Below are 20,514 nucleotides of genomic sequence, written 5' to 3' on the forward strand. Positions count from 1 at the left end.
GACGTGCACACACCCTCAAGCGTTTCCTAGTCGTGCTCCTTCCACAATCATCAGCGGCGCCACGGTGGCTAGGAGATGTTAACTACCTCGCCTGGTATACAGGAGGGCGTGGGTTCGATCCCGACCCTGACACCTGCTGTATATTTAGAGTTTGCGTGTCTCTCTCTCATCATTATCACGGTGGCTAGGAGATGTTAACTACCTCGCCTGGTATACAGGAAGGCGTGGGTTCGATCCCGACCCTGACACCTGCTGTATATTTAGAGTTTGCGTGTCTCTCTCTCATCATTATCACGGTGGCTATGGGATGTTAACTACCTCGCCTGGTATACAGGAGGGCGTGGGTTCGATCCCGACCCTGACACCTGCTGTATATTTGGAGTTTGCGTGTCTCTCTCCCCGTGGTCGCGTGGATTTTTCTCCGGGTCCTCCGGTTTTCCCCTCCACATTTAGAATCCAACATCACGCGTTTCCAGTATTTGGTTGCTATTTCCGCGTGATAAGCAACTTCGTTGACCTATAATTTGTGGCCAGGTCGCTACCAACAAAGAGTTGTACAGCCCAGGTGGGCCTTACTTGGTAAAATAAAAAAAATGTTCCTTTTATTTGGCGACCGTGTTTCAACAAAGACCTCGAGAAAGCCGGCGGCGAGCTCCAGGCTGCTGAGTCCCAGCGAGTCGAGCGAGCCAAACGCCAAGGCGATCCTCGGGCGTACGGCAAACCCCGCTTGGCCCGTACACATGGCGCGCCGCAAAACGCTGAAACCTCGTCTATTTTTACAACCGAAATACCTTTTTAAAGTTGTAACACATTTAGGAGGTTTTTTTTTTTGTGGAAAATATTGCAAATGTTTGGCGGCGCGCCACGCGGCCGGCAGCCGCCGCCTCGCTCGGCGCTGCTGGGATCCGTCTGCTAATGACGGCGCGGCCCTGCGCCGAGGAGACGCGGGGCCGCGCCGAGGAGACGCGGGGCCGCGCCGAGGAGACGCGGCCCACAAATTGACCCTGACACGAGCCGGGCGGCGCGAGCGACTGGGTCGGAGGGGGAGCGCCGCGGTCGGGGGTTTGGGTTGCGGCTGAGAAAAAAAAAAGTCTTTGATTTCACAGTGGACAGAGCTGCTCGTGCAGATTCGCCGAGATGCGTGGAGACGCGCGAAGTGTGTGGATGTGTGGAGATGTGTGGAGTGTGTGGATGTGTGGAGTGTGTGGATGTGTGGAATGTGTGGATGTGTGGAGTGTGTGGATGTGTGGAGTGTGTGGATGAGTGGAGTGTGTGGATGTGTGGATGTGTGGAGTGTGTGGATGTGTGGAGATGCGTGAAGTGTGTGGATGTGTGGAGATGTGTGGAGATGCGTGAAGTGTGTAGATGTGTGTGGATGTGTGGAGATGTGTGGATGTGTGGAGATACGTGAAGTGTGTGGATGTGTGTGGATGTGTGGAGATGTGTGGAGATGTGTGGAGATGCACGAAGCGTGTGGATGTGTGGAGATGTGTGGAGATGCGTGAAGTGTGTGGATGTGTGGAGATGTGTGGAGTGTGTGGATGTGTGGATGTGTGGAGTGTGTGGATGTGTGGATGTGTGGAGATGCACGAAGTGTGTGGATGTGTGGATGTGTGGAGATGCACGAAGTGTGTGGAGATGTGGAGATGTGTGGAGATGCGTGGAGTGTGTGGATGTGTGGAGATGTGTGGAGATGCACGAAGTGTGTGGATGTGTGGAGATGTGTGGAGATGTGTGGAGATGTGTGGACGTGTGGAGATGCTCAGTGCTCAGGCGCTGCGTCAGGGAGAGTGGCGTGAAGGGAACGGCGCGCGCGGACACAACACTGCGACCTACAAAGGAGCATCTGTTTGGACACATGGCGAGGATATCCGCCGAAGGCAGCCTCGGAGACATTTCTCTGGAATCTCGTGTCGTCCCCTCTGGTGGGTGGACGAGCCGTGCGCGTAAGACGGACACACGTGGGAAGAGCCGCAGCATTGGTCTCCACCCACCAATGTCTTTTAAAATCCATTATAGAAAAGCATCCGGAAAGATGTGCACCCCTTCTAGCCTTCGCGCTGCACGGTCAAAGGCTGCATTGTGAGAGACACATCCACAAAACGCATTAGACCCCGGCTCTGCAGACGTAAGAGGGTAAAACAAGGCGAACGAATGCTTTCTAATGGTAGCGCATCCGGCCGGGTGGTGTGTTTAGTCACTCGGTGCGCGGTTGGAAGAGTCCGAGTTCAAATCCCGGTCACTCACCGCCGTCTCTATGGGTTCCGTGAAGTGAGAACCACTTCGTGATAGAGCAACGGTGGTCGTGCATACAGAGATCAGCCGCTGACCAAAGCCGCTCATGCCACCACCGCACCTCATAGCCAACGCTTTCTACCCCCTGCCAGATCCCGCAGCTGCTGCACGGCCTCCAAGATCTGCGCTCTCCGCCGTGCCCTCTTTGGCCTTCTCTTCCCCTTGGTCGCACGTGGTAACTAGTGTAGCTAGCCTGGTGGTCACCACGTGGCTAACTACACCAGTCACGTGGTAACTAGTGTAGATACCCTGGTGGTCACCACCTGGCTAGCTACAACAGTTACGTGGTAACTAGTGTAGTAACTAGTGTAGCTAGCCTGGTGGTCACCACCTGGCTAGCTACACCAGTCACGTGGTAACTAGTGTAGCTAGCCTGGTGGTCACCACCTGGCTAACTACACCAGTCACGTGGTAACTAGTGTAGCTAGCCTGGTGGTCACCACCTGGCTAACTACACCAGTCACGTGGTAACTAGTGTAGCTAGCCTGGTGGTCACCACCTGGCTAACTACACCAGTCACGTGGTAACTAGTGTAGCTAGCCTGGTGGTCACCACCTGGCTAACTACACCAGTGACGTGGTAACTAGTGTAGCTAGCCTGGTGGTCACCACCTGGCTAACTACACCAGTCACGTGGTAACTAGTGTAGCTAGCCTGGTGGTCACCACCTGGCTAGCTACACCAGTCACGTGGTAACTAGTGTAGCTAGCCTGGTGGTCACCACCTGGCTAACTACACCAGTCACGTGGTAACTAGTGTAGCTAGCCTGGTGGTCACCACCTTGCTAGCTACACCAGTCACGTGGTAACTAGTGTAGCTAGCCTGGTGGTCACCACTTGGCTAGCTACACCAGTCACGTGGTAACTAGTGTAGTTAGCCTAGTGTTCACCACCTGGCTAACTACACCAGTAACGTGGTAACTAGTGTAGCTAGCCTGGTGGTCACCACCAGGCTAACTACATCAGTCACGTGGTAACTAGTGTAGTTAACCTGGTGCTCACCACCTGGCTAGCTACACCAGTCACGTGGTAACTAGTGTAGCTAGCCTGGTGCTCACCACCTGGCTAGCTACTCCAGTCACGTGGTAACTAGTGTAGCTAGCCTGGTGCTCACCACCTGGCTAGCTACACCAGTCACGTGGTAACTAGTGTAGCTAGCCTGGTGGTCACCACCAGGTTAACTATACCAGTCATGTGGTAACTAGTGTAGCTAGCCTGGTGGTCACCACCAGGCTAACTACACCAGTCACGTGGTAACTAGTGTAGTTAACCTGGTGGTCACCACCTGGCTAACTACACCAGTCACGTGGTAACTAGTGTAGCTAGCCTGGTGGTCACCACCTGGCTAGCTACACCAGTCACGTGGTAACTAGTGTAGCTAGCCTGGTGGTCACCACCTGGCTAATTACACTAGTCACGTGGTAACTAGTGTAACTAGCCTGGTGGTCACCACCTGGCTAGCTACACCAGTCACGTGGTAACTAGTGTAGCTAGCCTGGTGCTCACCACCTGGCTAGCTACACCAGTCACGTGGTAACTAGTGTAGCTAGCCTGGTGCTCACCACCTGGCTAGCTACACCAGTCACGTGGTAACTAGTGTAGCTAGCCTGGTGGTCACCACCAGGTTAACTATACCAGTCATGTGGTAACTAGTGTAGTTAGCCTGGTGGTCACCACCTGGCTAACTACACCAGTCACGTGGTAACTAGTGTAGTTAACCTGGTGGTCACCACCTGGCTAACTACACCAGTCACGTGGTAACTAGTGTAGCTAGCCTGGTGGTCACCACCTGGCTAGCTACACCAGTCACGTGGTAACTAGTGTAGCTAGCCTGGTGGTCACCACCTGGCTAATTACACCAGTCACGTGGTAACTAGTGTAACTAGCCTGGTGGTCACCACCTGGCTAGCTACACCAGTCACGTGGTAACTAGTGTAGCTAGCCTGGTGGTCACCACCTGGCTAACTACACCAGTCACGTGGTAACTAGTGTAACTAGCCTGGTGGTCACCACCTGGCTAGCTACACCAGTCACGTGGTAACTAGTGTAGCTAGCCAGGTGGTGACCACCATAGGTTGTTATTCTGTTAAGGGGCGGTTACCCCGTGTGTTGGTGATAAATACGTCTGCGACTCAGTTGAACTCACTACGCAGGTGAGGGCGTGGTGGTGCTCATTGCCACTCTCAGTGGGTGGAGGAGAGAGAGCAGCATCACCCCGGGCTCGTCGTGAGCAGGAAGGCGGCCTCATTGAGAGTCGCTACGGCACGGGGCGGCACGCACTGCGCGCTATCCAACTCGGACCTGCGCTGAGACGGGCCGAGCCAGCCCGTGGCTCGCCGCGGCGCGACTTCGTGCCGCTCACGCGTGCACACACACACACGTGCACACACACACACGTGCACACACACACACACACGTGCACACACACACACGTGCACACACACACACGTGCACACACACGTGCACACACACACACGTGTACACACACGTGCACACACACACACACGTGCACACACACACACACGTGCACACACACACGTGCACACACACACACGTGTACACACACACACACGTGCACACACACACACGTGTACACACACGCGTGTATATACACACACACGTGTACACACACACACGTGCACACACACACACGTGCACACACACACACGTGAACACACACGTGCACACACACACACGTGCACACACACACACACGTGCACACACACACGTGCACACACACACGTGCACACACACACGTGTACACACACACACGTGCACACACACACGTGTACACACACACGTGCACACACACTTACACGTGCACACCCACACGCGTGCACACACACACACCCACGTGCACACACACACACACGTGCACACACACACACGTGCACACACACACACGTGCACACACACACGTGCACACACACGTGCACACACACACGTACACACACACACGTGCACACACACACACGTGCACACACACACACGTGTACACACACGTGCACACACACACACACGTGCACACACACACACACGTGCACACACACACGTGCACACACACACACGTGCACACACACGTGCACACACACACACGTGCACACACACACACGTGTACACACACGTGCACACACACACACACGTGCACACACACACACGTGCACACACACACGTGCACACACACACACGTGTACACACACACACACGTGCACACACACACACGTGTACACACACGCGTGTATATACACACACACGTGTACACACACACACGTGCACACACACACACGTGCACACACACACACGTGAACACACACGTGCACACACACACACGTGCACACACACACACACGTGCACACACACACGTGCACACACACACGTGCACACACACACGTGTACACACACACACGTGCACACACACACGTGTACACACACACGTGCACACACACTTACACGTGCACACCCACACGCGTGCACACACACACACCCACGTGCACACACACACACACGTGCACACACACACACGTGCACACACACACACGTGCACACACACACGTGCACACACACGTGCACACACACACGTACACACACACACGTGCACACACACACGTGCACACACACACACGTGCACACACACACGTGCACACACACGTGCACACACACACGTGCACACACACACGTGCACACACACACACACGCTCACACGCAGGTACATTCCTCATTGCTCATACCTCACGTACCTTCGCATACCTTCACGTGGCTCGAGTTAGTGCTGTTCGCGCACCCGTGTAACGTAATACGCAGATCGCAGTTCTCGCGCTACGGTTTTGTCAAAAGGCAAAACTTACAAAGACTCGGCGGGAGTCGGACCGGCTGCTCGCTCGGTGGGCAGCGGCGCGCCGAGTACTGCCGCCGCTGCTGCCGCTACAGCCGCTGTCGCTACTGCTGCTACTGCCGCTGCTGCTGCCGCTGCTATCGCTACTGCTGCTACTGCTGTCGCTACTGCTGCTACTGCCGCCGCTACTGCTGCCGCTGCTGTCGCCGCTACCGCCGCGGCCGCCGCTGCCACTCTGGTTACTGGGTCCGTATGGGGGGGGGGGCGGCTAACAACTGCACCACCGCTCCCCACATTTGAACACAGCTACACCACGAGCATCCAGCAGCAGAGGCACGCAGCGATGCTGTGGGACCCCTCCCCCCCACCACTTCACCCCGGGTGAGCTTTAGCCTCGTGGGGGGCACGCACCACGTGCAGCCTGAGCGGCCGGCCCACGCCCAGCGGTCACGGCTGCGTCGTCCTCTAAATATTTGGTGGTGCCGCTGCTGCTGCTGAGCTTGCAGTGGTGCACAAGCACCGTTAACGCGCACACAACTCTCAGCACATTCGACACTCGTACTGAGGCCTTACAAGCACAACAAATATCCTCGGCGACGTTTTGTGCAATGGCCCACATTCATGGCACATTTATTAACATTTTTCAAAGCATATCTAAGTGGTAGATTTAAAGCTTTCGTGACTGCTAGGATCCATACTCTTTGGTTCTATTGGGTAAAGTCATGTGCATACTTTAACTTAGCTATTTCAATGAGTCATTTCAATGCTAAATTATATGCTAATTCCTTTGTCAAGGCGCGTGGTCTTTTTCTTCTCACACAGCTTAACGGTCGTGATCTAAGCGTGGCTTCTTCCACTCCAGCGCTGTCCTCCAGACAGTCTCGTCCCTTCACCTGATGAAGGCCGCTTGTGTTGTGGCCGAAACGTCGTGATTTTTTGTTATTTTATTTTCACCTACGTGACTTTACCAAATAGAACCAAAGAGTACATATCTAAGTGCTATGAAGAAGGGCCATTGCCCCGAAACGTCACATGTTACGTATATTTTTTTTCCTCTTAAGGCCATACAGTGTTGTTATTGACGAACGTGTTGATTGTCGTTGTGCCATTGGCAGTGCCATTCCTCTGCTTGCCACCCACGAGGCCTCTCGTGTTCTTGGGCCTTCAGAGTTACAGGAGCGGTTGCGCTCACGGTCGCATCCCGAGATCGGTGAGCGCGAAACCTGTTGGTGACTCCTCGAATCCTGTCTAACATCGCCAGGGCAAAGGAGGTGCAGCTGCTGCACCGCCCGTCTCTGGAACCCGATCTGCCATCAGGAACGCAGCGCGAAGCACCCGCATCAGACTTCGACGGCCCTGTTCCAATGCGCGCCCGTGGAAACATCTAAATGAAGTTAAGGGAAGGCATTGGCAGCACGAACCAATTCCAGAAGCATCGCCGGCGTCATGGCCAACGTGAGCTCCGTAGGAGGACGATCGCACCCGTTTTCAGGGCAATGCTCTTCACCCGGGCGGCGAGACGACGCTGTGCTTCGCCGCACTCACATTCAAGCGCAAGGTTCCATTTAGCTTACGTGGCGGTGTGAGGCTTTTCACCGTTTGAAAATGTCAGTAAGGGATGAGATCCGACAATCTTCTTCAACACGTTCACTTGGGGCGACGCACCAAACGTCTCGTTCAATCAAACGGTGCGCTCAAGTCAAATCACACACGGGGTTAATTATAAACAAGGTGCATTAACTGTGCTTTGATCAATATCTTGCTGCTGTATGTGTCCCCCTGCAATTATAGACACGATAAAAAAAATGCCTCTACGATTTTAACGGATACCTTCAGATGCTAAACACATGACCATATCACCACGAATGCGCCCGATCTCGTTAAGACCTCGCAAGCTCAGCAGGGCTGAACCTGCATGGTGGTTGCGTGGGGGACCACCGTGCACACAAGTAGGGGGTCTACGTGGTACACACACCGTTATAACGTGATACACACACCGTTATAACGTGGTACACACACCGTTATAACGCGATACACACACCGTTATAACGCGATACACACACCGTTATAACGTGATACACACACCGTTATAACGTGGTACACACAACGTTATAACGTGATACACACACCGTTATAACGTGATACACACACCGTTATAACGTGATACACACACCGTTATAATTTGGTACACACCGTTATAACGTGATACACACACCGTTATAACGTGATACACACACCGTTATAACGTGATACACACACCGTTATAACGTGATACACACACCGTTATAACGTGATACACATACCGTTATAACGCGGTACTTTCTTGAGCTAAGCGGTACAGTGATACAATCTCGACTGCGTGTGCGTTCATTGTATCTCGTCGAAAGTTCTCGTCATTACATTATTTTACGGGGGAAGCTGTTTTCGAAGAACGCGTTTTTCGCTTAACGCGGCACTTTTCAGCAACGCAATCGACGCCGACGACGACCACCACCACCACCGCGTTAAGCGAGGAACGACTTAACTCGCGGTCAGGTAACCCGCACGGGGGGGGGGGGGGTTACCGGCACCGCCTCGTGCCGCCGGCATTGAGCCAACAAAGAGGACGCTCACGGGGCGCGTTCTCGACGCTCGCGCACGCGCCGATCAACTCGGCTCCTCGTGCCAGCGACGAGGTAATGAGGGCTGCGAGCGAGCAGGGCTGTGTTTCCATGACTCGGAGTGTCTGCGGGCTTGGTGGAATGTTCACGCGGACGCAGGTTAACGCCAGCATAACACGCAGGCTCTCGCGACCAATATCATCCATAATACAGGGGCGGGGGGGGGGGGTTGTTTGGGTTAGATTGCGCTCGCTGGCTGCCCCCCGATTCCGAGTGCACACCGGCACACACACGATGGTGACTGGGACGTCTTTGTAGTTTCTGATTCTGGTGGTGGAGGTGGTGGTTCTCATCCTTCTCATCACTTCCGCTGCGAGAGCCGTCGTCTCGTTCGCCTCGCCGCACAACGTCGGCACGTGGCTGGGACGGTGGTTGGACCTTCGCAAGAGCAGTCGTCTCGTTCGCCTGGTCAGCTCCCTCACACCTCGTCTACCCACGGCCGATTCAAGTTTCACTCCTCTACTACGCCCACAAAGACAAAGACCACCCCCCCCCTATAGCCTGAACAGACTGTAGGAGCCAAGTGCTGTTAGCGAGCACCCATGGAGGCCGAAACGAGGGGGTGGGTGGCCAGCACCATGACCGGCCGCCTTTGTGTCCCGAGCGGCGATGTTTACACACCGCGCGACGTACTCATATGAGGCTGAATCGAACTATGAGAGGCCCACGACCGGTTCAGATGAATCGTCACCGGTGTTCGCCATGAGAGGGACTCGAACCCGGGTCGCCGGGTTCGCAGCGCAGCGCGCTAACCGCTGCACCACCGCTCCCCACCGCGCTGCGTCTACAATCAAGCAGAGAATGTCGACCGCTTGCCCACTTCGTTAAAAACGCCCCGCCGGTGATCATTGCGCGCGTGCTTGACACAGCAGAACACAGGGGCTGTGTAGTTAACAGCAGCAGCAGCAGCGGCCTCGGTGAACAAAACTAAATCGCTGGCTGAGTAGCGGAACGGAATGAGACGCAGAGGTTGAATTAAACTATTTTAGACCAAGTGCCGCCGCGTTTACAAATTAACGGCGCCTATTGAATACGACAACGGTCCTGATTGTAACGCGTTGCAACTGAGAGTGAACATGTGCACGTGTGAGCTCTCTCTCTCTCTGTCTGTTCATCCGTGCACCTGAACCATCGAAACGCGAGGCGGGAGAGGGGTGTCATGGTGACTCTCACAACGACGACGTCGTTCAACGTGAACCGACCTCCCGTGTCGAGTTGTGTTGCTACTGGGGGACCTTTCCCACGAGAAACCCGGCCACGGAGAATCACCGCGCTGCCTGCATACCCGCCAGTGCAGCCAGAATGAGAACATTCATTCATACAGCGTGAGGAATCCGATGAGTTACAAAGCTCTTCTCAAAAGATGTCCAGTATGGGCGAGTAAGAACGTTACACCAGCAAACAGTACAAAAATAGGAGAGTAATGCAAAGTATACTCACACACATTCAACGAAACCATGCCCATCCTACCAGGCAAAGCCCACTGAGCTATTAACATGTTTTTCAGAAGCGACCTGGCCACAAATGTTCGCTCAACGCAGCGCCAGAGGCCCAGACCGTTGCAGTTAAACACTTCTGAGGTCACGCGCAAGTCGTGCCAAGCGTCACGGAATCCACGCGAATGCGCGACTTTTCTTGTTGCTCCAGAGAATTGAAGAGCCGTGGCCACGGGGCGCGCCGTTCCTCTTCGACGTCTGCTCCTGGCCTCGCGTTCCGCGCGCTGAGATCGTGAACGCGCCGTCACCACGAACAACACGCCGGAGCGGGCACCCTGAACTTTGCGCACCATGCCAAGCCATCGCCAGGGCAGGCAGAACGGCATTCTCGTCCTCTTGTCTGAGGACGCCACACTAATTTGAGCAAATCTTCACCAACTGACCGCGGCAGTGTCGCTGTGATAGCTAACTGTGGACTGGTTCCTATTCCAATCATAGCAAGAAGTCCTCACTACCTGATCACCGCTCCTCCTCACTACCTGATCACAGCTCCTCACTACCTGATCACCGCTCCTCCTCACTATCTGATCACAGCTCCTCCTCACTACCTGATCACAGCTCCTCCTCACTAGCTGATCACAGCTCCTCACTACCTGATCACAGCTCCTCCTCACTACCTGATCACAGCTTCTCCTCACTACCTGATCACCGCTCCTCCTCACTACCTGATCACAGCTCCTCCTCACTAGCTGATCACAGCTCCTCACTACCTGATCACCGCTCCTCCTCATTGCCTGATCACAGCTCCTCCTCACTACCTGATCACCGCTCCTCCTCACTACCTGATCACAGCTCCTCCTCACTAGTTGATCACAGCTCCTCACTACCTGATCACCGCTCCTCCTCACTACCTGATCACAGCTCCTCCTCACTACCTGATCACAGCTCCTCCTCACTACCTGATCACCGCTCCTCCTCATTACCTGATCACAGCTCCTCCTCACTACCTGATCACAGCTCCTCCTCACTACCTGATCACCGCTCCTCCTCACTACCTGATCACAGCTCCTCCTCATTGCCTGATCACAGCTCCTCCTCACTACCTGATCACAGCTCCTCCTCACTACCTGATCACCGCTCCTCACTACCTGATCACAGCTCCTCCTCACTACCTGATCACCGCTCCTCCTCATTACCTGATCACAGCTCCTCCTCACTACCTGATCACAGCTCCTCCTCACTACCTGATTACAGCTCCTCCTCACTACCTGATCACCGCTCCTCACTACCTGATCACCGCTCCTCCTCATTACCTGATCACCGCTCCTCCTCATTACCTGATCACAGCTCCTCCTCACTACCTGATCACAGCTCCTCCTCACTAGCTGATCACTGCTCCTCCTCACTACCTGATCACAGCTCCTCCTCATTGCCTGATCACAGCTCCTCCTCACTACCTGATCACAGCTCCTCCTCACTACCTGATCACTGCTCCTCACTACCTGATCACAGCTCCTCCTCACTACCTGATCACCGCTCCTCCTTATTACCTGATCACAGCTCCTCCTCACTACCTGATCACAGCTCTTCCTCACTACCTGATCACAGCTCCTCCTCACTACCTGATCACCGCTCCTCACTACCTGATCACCGCTCCTCCTCACTACCTGATCACAGTTCCTCCTCACTCCTGATCACAGCTCCTCCTCACTAGCTGATCACCGCTCCTCCTCACTACCTGATCACAGCTCCTCCTCACTACCTGATCACAGCTCCTCCTCACTACCTGATCACCGCTCCTCCTCACTACCTGATCACAGCTCCTCCTCACTACCTGATCACAGCTCCTCCTCACTACCTGATCACAGCTCCTCCTCACTACCTGATCACCGCTCCTCCTCACTACCTAATCACAGCTCCTCCTCACTATCTGATCACAGCTCTTCCTCATTACCTGATCACAGCTCCTCCTCATTACCTGATCACCGCTCCTCCTCACTACCTGATCACAGCTCCTCCTCACTACCTGATCACAGCTCCTCCTCACTACCTGATTACAGCTCCTCCTCACTACCTGATCACCGCTCCTCACTACCTGATCACCGCTCCTCCTCATTACCTGATCACCGCTCCTCCTCATTACCTGATCACAGCTCCTCCTCACTACCTGATCACAGCTCCTCCTCACTAGCTGATCACTGCTCCTCCTCACTACCTGATCACAGCTCCTCCTCATTGCCTGATCACAGCTCCTCCTCACTACCTGATCACAGCTCCTCCTCACTACCTGATCACCGCTCCTCACTACCTGATCACAGCTCCTCCTCACTACCTGATCACCGCTCCTCCTTATTACCTGATCACAGCTCCTCCTCACTACCTGATCACAGCTCTTCCTCACTACCTGATCACAGCTCCTCCTCACTACCTGATCACCGCTCCTCACTACCTGATCACCGCTCCTCCTCACTACCTGATCACAGTTCCTCCTCACTCCTGATCACAGCTCCTCCTCACTAGCTGATCACCGCTCCTCCTCACTACCTGATCACAGCTCCTCCTCACTACCTGATCACAGCTCTTCCTCACTACCTGATCACAGCTCCTCCTCACTACCTGATCACAGCTCCTCCTCACTACCTGATCACAGCTCCTCCTCACTACCTGATCACAGCTCCTCCTCACTACCTGATCACCGCTCCTCCTCACTACCTAATCACAGCTCCTCCTCACTACCTGATCACCGCTCCTCCTCACTACCTGATCACCGCTCCTCCTCACTACCTGATGACAGCTCCTCCTCACTATCTGATCACAGCTCCTCCTCATTACCTGATCACAGCTCCTCCTCATTACCTGATCACAGCTCCTCCTCATTACCTGATCACAGCTCCTCCTCACTACCTGATCACAGCTCCTCCTCATTGCCTGATCACAGCTCCTCCTCACTACTTCCGTGCGGGGTGCGTGCATAAACTCCAGCGTGGGTTCTGCGCGCTGCTAAAATCCAAGATTAAAATCCCTGTTACGCATACCACTTGAAATGAATACTGTGTTTGGTACGGTGTTTGGTACGGTGTGTGATCAACAACAACAACAACAACAAAATACACAGCACGGGAACACAAAGGCGGGTAGGCATGATGCTGACCACACCTCAACACCTATAGAGGTGACCTCGAAGAACTCTTATCCCAGCTGCCCATCCATGGGAGAGTCATATTTTCTGTCCGTACACTTTGTGGATTTACAGAAGTCTGCATATACCATGTGTAATGGTGTTATGGGACGAACGTACACTATCTCCGGCTAGCACCCACTGATTACCTGTAGGGAGCTGCGGGGTGTCCTGGGCTCCCACAAAAACCCGCCCCTCGTTGCGGAGGTGTATAAAGGGCGGGAGCTCGAGAGAGTTGGGCAGTGCTGCCAGCAAAGACTGAAGAACCAGTTGAAGACAGAAGGCCGGCTCGCCTAGGACCCTGGACTCCTCTGACCCGCAGTCCTTGTCAGGGCCGGGCAGACTGAGCCAGTGGTGTGACCCTGGGAGCCTGGGATCCCGACGTCCTTGTCAGGGCCGGGTCCGTGTAACCAGAGGTCGGGACCTGCACCTTGGCCGGTGAGGTCGGACTAGCCCGAGACCCTAGCTTAGAGATCGGGCGAGTTCCGTGGGGGATTGTATCCCCCTTAGTTAGCGGGTGGAGGGGTCGCTACCCTTCCTGTTAGGGATATTGTGTTGTGTAAAGTTATAATAAATAAGTGTCGCCACAACCATCCGTCCACGTCGTCTAAAGAACCCGCTCCACATGCGTGTGTGTGTCGATGTGTGTTCGCATGCATGTGTATAACACAGCGTGCGTTTTACATATATAGTTCTCTGGGAACCAAATGATGCGCGTGGATGTGTGACCATGCACACACGTGATGCATGTTACCGATGAATGTGTACACGCGTGTGGACAGCGTTGCGCTCCGAACCCGGCGACCTAAGCTCGCATTGTTTCACTTCTCTCGCGCCGTACATAAGCCACCCGTGCTAATCGGATGTGCGAGTTTCGATTGAAACGCCTGTAGCGATTATCTGAACCGGTGATCAGCCTCCCCTAGGTCGACTCAGCCTCAAATTAGTACCTGGTGCGGTGTGTAAACATCACCACTGGGGAGACAAAGGCGGCCGGGCGTGGTGCTGCCCACGCCCCAACAGCCTGTTAGGGCTACATACAGGGAGGGGGGGGGGGCCCGGTTCGATCCACTGCTGGATGCAGCGGCTTATTGGACCAGTGCGGGGTTGGTGAAATCGCGGCGCGGGACCATAGAAGCGCGGTGCAACGGTGGATCTTTCCGCACTGCCATCTGCCGCTCAGTCTGCGCGGTATAACAGCGCGGCTGAGTAAGGTGGTTGCCCGTCCAGGCCCTACCCACAACCCTGCACGGCTCCGGGGATCGATGCCCCACTGAGTTTTTTCGCTCGAGCCCAATGTTATTTCGTGCCGAGTAGCGACGGCTGCAGGTGGAGGCGAGCAGCAGCCGAGCGACTCACCTTGTGAGACGGACATCTCTTCTGGCGAGGCGCCTGTTTCGGTGCCTCCTCGGGCTCCCCCCGGGCGCATCATCTCCACTGCGATCATGGAGCACACGTCACCACACGTCACCACGTGTCAGCACGTGTCACCACACGTCACCACACGTCACCACACGTCACCACATGTCAGCACGTGTCACCACACGTCACCACATGTCACCACATGTTAGCACATGTCAGCACATGTCACCACATGTCAGTACGTATCACCACATGTCAGCACGTGTCAGCACATGTCAGCACATGTCACCCCATGTTAGCACATGTCAGCACATGTCACCACATGTCAGCACGTGTCACCACATATCAGCACGTGTCACCACATGTCACCCCATGTCACCCCATGTCAGTACGTGTCACCACGTGTCAGCACGTGTCACCACATGTCACCGCATGTCACCACATGTCACCACATGTCAGCACGTGCCGGTACGTGTCAGCGAGTGTCACCACGTGTCAGCTCGTGCCAGCACGTGTCAGATTATGTCGGCACGCGTCAGCAGATGTCAGCTCGTGCCAGCACGTGTCAGCGCGTGTCAGCACGTGTCAGCACGTGTCAGCTCGTGTCAGCTCGAATCAGCACGTGTCAGCACGTGTCAGCAAGTGGCAGCACGTGTCAGATCATGTCAGCACGTGTCAGCACGTGTCAGCACGTGTCAGCTCGAGTCAGCACGTGTCAGCTCGAGTCAGCACGTGTCAGCACGTGTCAGCACGTGTCAGCTCGTGTCAGCTCGAGTCAGCACGTGTCAGCACGTGTCAGCACGTGTCAGATCATGTCAGCACGTGTCAGCTCGAGTCAGCACGTGTCAGCTCGAGTCAGCACGTGTCAGCACGTGTCAGATCATGTCAGCACGTGTCAGCTCCAGTCAGCACGTCTACGTGATCTCTGTGGCTGTATGAGGCCCATCAGATGTGAGTCTCAGGGGCAGCTCGTGTGTGCTTTAACAAGTTACTCCTTCATTACCAACGCAATATTCTACATTCAGGTTCCTCTCCATGGTTTTTCTCTCTCTGAATAATTAGATGCATTTTTTCCAATTGCACTTCATGTTAGAAGCAAATCAATTGTGCGCTTCGCTGTGAGTCGGATTTTTCTCCAACTACAAGGGAATTAGCACAATTACTTAATTCACAGGGTGGCCGGCATAATTCCAGATGACACGGTAAGCCACTTTTGCGAAATTCCTAAAGTTAATACGATAATTGTTTGGAAAGCTCTTCCATAACGACAGCCATGGAACACATCGTGAACCCGGCGCCCTGTGCACGTGTATGTGTGTATATATAGTACACGTTTGTGTGTGCACGTGTGACCTGCCGGTTATGGTATAGAACAGCGGCGAGCGATATCCGAACCAGTCCTGGGACTCTCCCGTCACCAACCCGCCACTGACTGGCCCGGTGAAGTATGGTCACAAACACATGGGCTGACAAAGGGGTGCCGATTATGTTCCGAATTATAGCGAACGGCATTAATCAACCACTCGTGGACATGGATTTGCAGGGTAAGTGGGGGTTGCAGGTCATTCCAGCAGGGCACAATGCAAGGTCTCGCAGTAGCTCCGGAGCAATACACACCATGCACCAGGAGACCCAGAGGCTACGAGGGGTTACGAGGGGCTACCAGAAGCTATTTGGGGGACTACTAGAGGCTATCCGGGGATTATCATGAGCTACTGGGGGTGGGGGGGGTACTACTAAGGGATACCGTTGGCTACCAGAAGCTACTGGAGGACTACTGGGGGCTACGAGGGTCTACAAGAAGCTGCCGAGGGGACTACTGGGGGCTACCAGAAACTACTGGGGGTACTAGGAGCTACTGGGGGCTACCAGAAACTACCAGAAAGACTACTCGGGGCTACCCGGGGCTACCAGAAGCTACCAGGGGCCTACTAATGGCTATTGGGGACTACCAGAAGCTACCAGCGAGCTGCTAAGGGCCACCGAGGGCTACTACGCACCCCTAGCATAACACTGCACTCCCTTTTTCAGCTGCCCAGGCTGTCTGGCCTTGGCTGCGTTTGTGCCGAGTCGGGGCTTGGCAGGACGGCGTCGTGTTGGTTTTATTGTTGTTGTTAGTGAGCGCAAACTCTTAACTTGTTGGGGGATTTTTTGTGTTGCTGTGCCGGTCCAGTGGAAGACGAGGATGGCCGTCGTTCAAGAATCCTCCTCGGAATTTGTGTTTGTATTTTAAGGCACAGCTTCCAGAGCCTCAGCTCCCGTTTCGAAGCTTCATTTCCTATTTGAACATCGCATCTATCATAGTTGTTTTAATTTCCGACTGAACAAATTCTGCCCTAAATAGAAGAATAATCCCTCCAATATAACTTGGCTTTCTCCTCATATATACAGTATGTATACGAATCACAGGAAACCAGCTTCCCAGTTAAAATGACCCAGGGTTCAGAGAGAGAGAGAGAACGAACGCTTTTGGGCCTCTGAGGGATGCAACCTGGAGCAAAAAAACAGCAGAGTGCACGATTTGTTTTCACCCACAGCGGAGAAGTGAAGTGCACAATGGCCACCACCACCACGTGCATGGGAAGCGGTGTGGGCTCTATAAGACGATTCGTGCAACGGGGAGCTCATTGGCATCAAACGGAGGAATGTTTGTCATTGGTATAACAGGAAATATAATGTACAGCCTTTCTCAATCTACTGCTAGATGAAGGGGTCCCTTCACTGTGTCGGGCGTGGAGGTTGTTTGAGCATACTTCACCATGCTGGTCCGTGCAGGATGGTGCAGATGAACTCAACCAGTTCGAATGTCGCTCGGCGCTGACGTCAGTTGTGGCCGGTAATCAGATTGACGTTGTCGGAAGGACTTGCCCAATTATCCCTTGCAGTCGCATTGTGAGGCCGATTCGCCATTTGCCAGGTGTTCCGTGTCTTCCCACGTGTTCTCACGCGTGGAGTGAAGTTAAGGTTCTCAGAGATCGCCAAGTGAGACATCCCTGGAAGGGGGAGGATGTCAAGTCTGTCTCGCCCTCTCCCCCCGTGCCCCCCCGTCCCATGACCCTGGCGTGTGCGGACACTCACGTGTGATCTCTCCTGTGACGGGCGGGCTCTCCCCCGACGCGTCGTACGCCACCATGGTCACGACGTACTTGGTCCTGGGCACCAGGTCCTCGATGACGGCGTACGTGGCGTCACGTGGGAGCGAGATCTCTCGCACGGCCTCGCCTGTAAAGCCGCCGGCGGACACGGACCGGGCAGAGACCCCCACGTGGGGTGACACGGTAGCTAGATGTTAACTCCCTCGCCCGGTCTACAGGAAGTCGTGGGTATGAACACGACCCTGACGCTTATATATTTGGAGTTTGCATGTCTTTCTCTCTCTCCCTGTGGTCGTGTGGATTTTTCTCCGGGTCCTTTGGTTTTTTTCCCGCCACATTTAGAATCATCATCGCGCGTTTAAAGAATTTGGCTGCTATTAATTTCCACTTCATAAACCACTTTGTTGAGCTATCATTTGTGGCCAAGTCATTTGCGAAAAAGAGCTACGTAGCTCAGTGGGACTTACCTGGTAAAATACAAAAAAAATAGTTGAGTTTAAGTGAAGCTTTCACAGAGAGCGATGGCGAGCTCCATCGTTAGCCGACGCTCTGATCACACAGGGACTGTGGGTATCGCCTGTGCGTTCAAACGGCTTCAACGCGTGACCGAGCACGCTTATGTTAGAAACACGGAATTGCCAGCGCAAACACGTCCCCCTCTGGCACCCGATGAATGCGGCTGAGACAAATAAATATTGCTGACGGCCCTTTTTCCAAGTGGTAGGCGGCCTGATGTGACGGTGACCTTTGGGCTCTTGTGCTCAGTAACCGGTTCGATAAACCACAACGCTGCCTCGCGTACAGATGGGGAACGCTGTAGATTAGTTCGGCATGGGCACACCTCACTTCTACCTCCACCTGAACGTGTTTGTCCCCGTTAGCACGAGAGCTGGCCAGAGTTTGCTAAACGTGTGGGCACACGGGCTGGGAGGTGAGCGATTTGGGGATCGGAGTGCGGATTAGCTGGAGTGTGTGCGGCAGTCGTGCAGGGCACTCCCAGTCCTGCCGCACAGCTCGTGAGATTGCTGCACGTGTGCTACACACTTACATAATTTGCCCTCCCAGTCTGCGTAGGCTATACGGGGCATCTGTGTCTTTGTGCAGGGAGTAGAGACGTGTTAATTGCCAAATTATTGCGGTAAATCCAAAATCTGACCGAGACGTGAAATGTTGGGACATTCTGTTTCATCTGAAGATGTGCCGTCGTGAGAATGATGTCACCTCCGTGGGATTCCCAACTATTCCGAAATCCGTGAACACATCGCTCGCGTGCATGCGCGATCGCACCGTTGGTGGGCAGCACGTGGAGCCTGTAGCCCAGGAGAGAGCCGCGCGGCGAGCGCCACAGCACCCGCACGCTGCTGCCCGACAGCACCTTGAAGCGCAGGTTCACGGGCGGCCTCACTGCACGCGGGACACAAGGCACGCGGCAGCAGCTAAAAGCGGCGAACAACGATCAACCACCAGCAGCGGAGACTTCGGGAGTCACGGCAGACTCAAGGCGACACGGGAGACACGGGCCACAGTCACGCTGGCAGCAGTAGCGAGTTTCTAGCTGACCGCCCACGAGGAGCTGTGCGAGTGAGCAAGTGGCAGGGTACACGGGGGCGCACACTGGGGGACGGTGACAGGCGCAGCTGCCCCACCTCCTCACCCGAAATACGTTGAGAAGGCCGTCGTAAGCCACGGACCATTTGTGAGATTTTTCATGAATACGAAATTGTGATTCAAAGGGATACGTCTTTTACGTCCATTAATTAGAGATACATTTAATATTCAAAGATTGAAACCGTATTTTTAATATCATTCAATTCAGTTTCCCAAACAATAGTGACTTTGTGTGACAGCTCTTTGGCCCCCACGGGTGTGCGCCCCTGCCCACAGGGATGGGGAGCCCAGACCGCCTCCTCCTCCCTTAAGGGGGGGGGGGGGGTGGGGTTGGGCTGCTGGAGCTGCCGCCTCGACTCGCCCAGGGCCCCCTATTGAGCCAGCTGACCGCCAAGGGGAGTGCCCTCTTTGCACGTGGACTGCAGCGATTTCACAACTTTGTGGATGCATCTGAAATGTGCGCCGTGACACGACCACGCGTGTGCACGCGCGTTTTGGTTGGCGAAGCAATCGAGTTTTAATAAAATCAGCGTTCAGTGGCAGCCCGCTGTGATAGAGACGGGCACCGGATACCAATTTCAGTTGACCGGGAACCACAATAGATGGCCACAACGCCAAATCACAAAACCCTACCACCAATTTGTGTGGCGCGCCTTTGAATTTTGCCTGCGTTTGGCTTTTGCTGGTGACAAGTGGGTCAAAGTAAACACTGCCATCGTGACGAGCCCGGGGCTCCCACCGTGTGACGAAGCGAGGCGGAGAGTGTGGGAAGACGGCTCAACAACAGTGACCAGCACCACCACCAATAGCACCACCACCAGTAGCACCACCAACATCGCTTCTACCACCGCCAGCACCACCGCGAGCACCACCACCATTAGCAGCCACCGTGCAACCACCACCACCGCCAGCACCACCAAAGCCCCACAACCCGCCACTACCACCGCCCCCATGCCCCTCCGCCCGCCCCCGCGACCACCCATGGGGAGAATTCCTCCGCTCCGAGCAGATTCCTGTTGTGTCGCCGCCCTCAAATCACGGCGTCTCGCC

At 54.6% G+C, this 20,514-nt stretch overlaps 1 protein-coding gene across 3 annotated transcripts in view; it reads right to left on the bottom strand.

Moving 5' to 3' along the window:
* LOC116945283 (collagen alpha-1(XII) chain-like) overlaps nt 1-20,514 on the bottom strand; it is a 325,203-nt gene that overhangs the window by 296,629 nt on the left and 8,060 nt on the right. For all 3 annotated transcript variants that reach the window (XM_032959676.2, XM_032959677.2, XM_032959678.2), the window contains exons 4-6: nt 19,144-19,260; nt 17,840-17,983; nt 14,759-14,836 (exon numbers count right to left, since the gene is read on the bottom strand). In XM_032959676.2, the coding sequence (XP_032815567.2) occupies nt 14,759-14,836; nt 17,840-17,983; nt 19,144-19,260 (339 nt within the window). The remainder of the gene's footprint in view (nt 1-14,758; nt 14,837-17,839; nt 17,984-19,143; nt 19,261-20,514) is intronic.

This window comes from Petromyzon marinus, chromosome 23 (genome assembly GCF_048934315.1).
Source record: "Petromyzon marinus isolate PM22_M1 ecotype Great Lakes invasive population chromosome 23, UKy_Petmar_22M1.pri1.0, whole genome shotgun sequence".
Taxonomy (NCBI): Eukaryota; Metazoa; Chordata; class Hyperoartia; order Petromyzontiformes; family Petromyzontidae; genus Petromyzon; species Petromyzon marinus.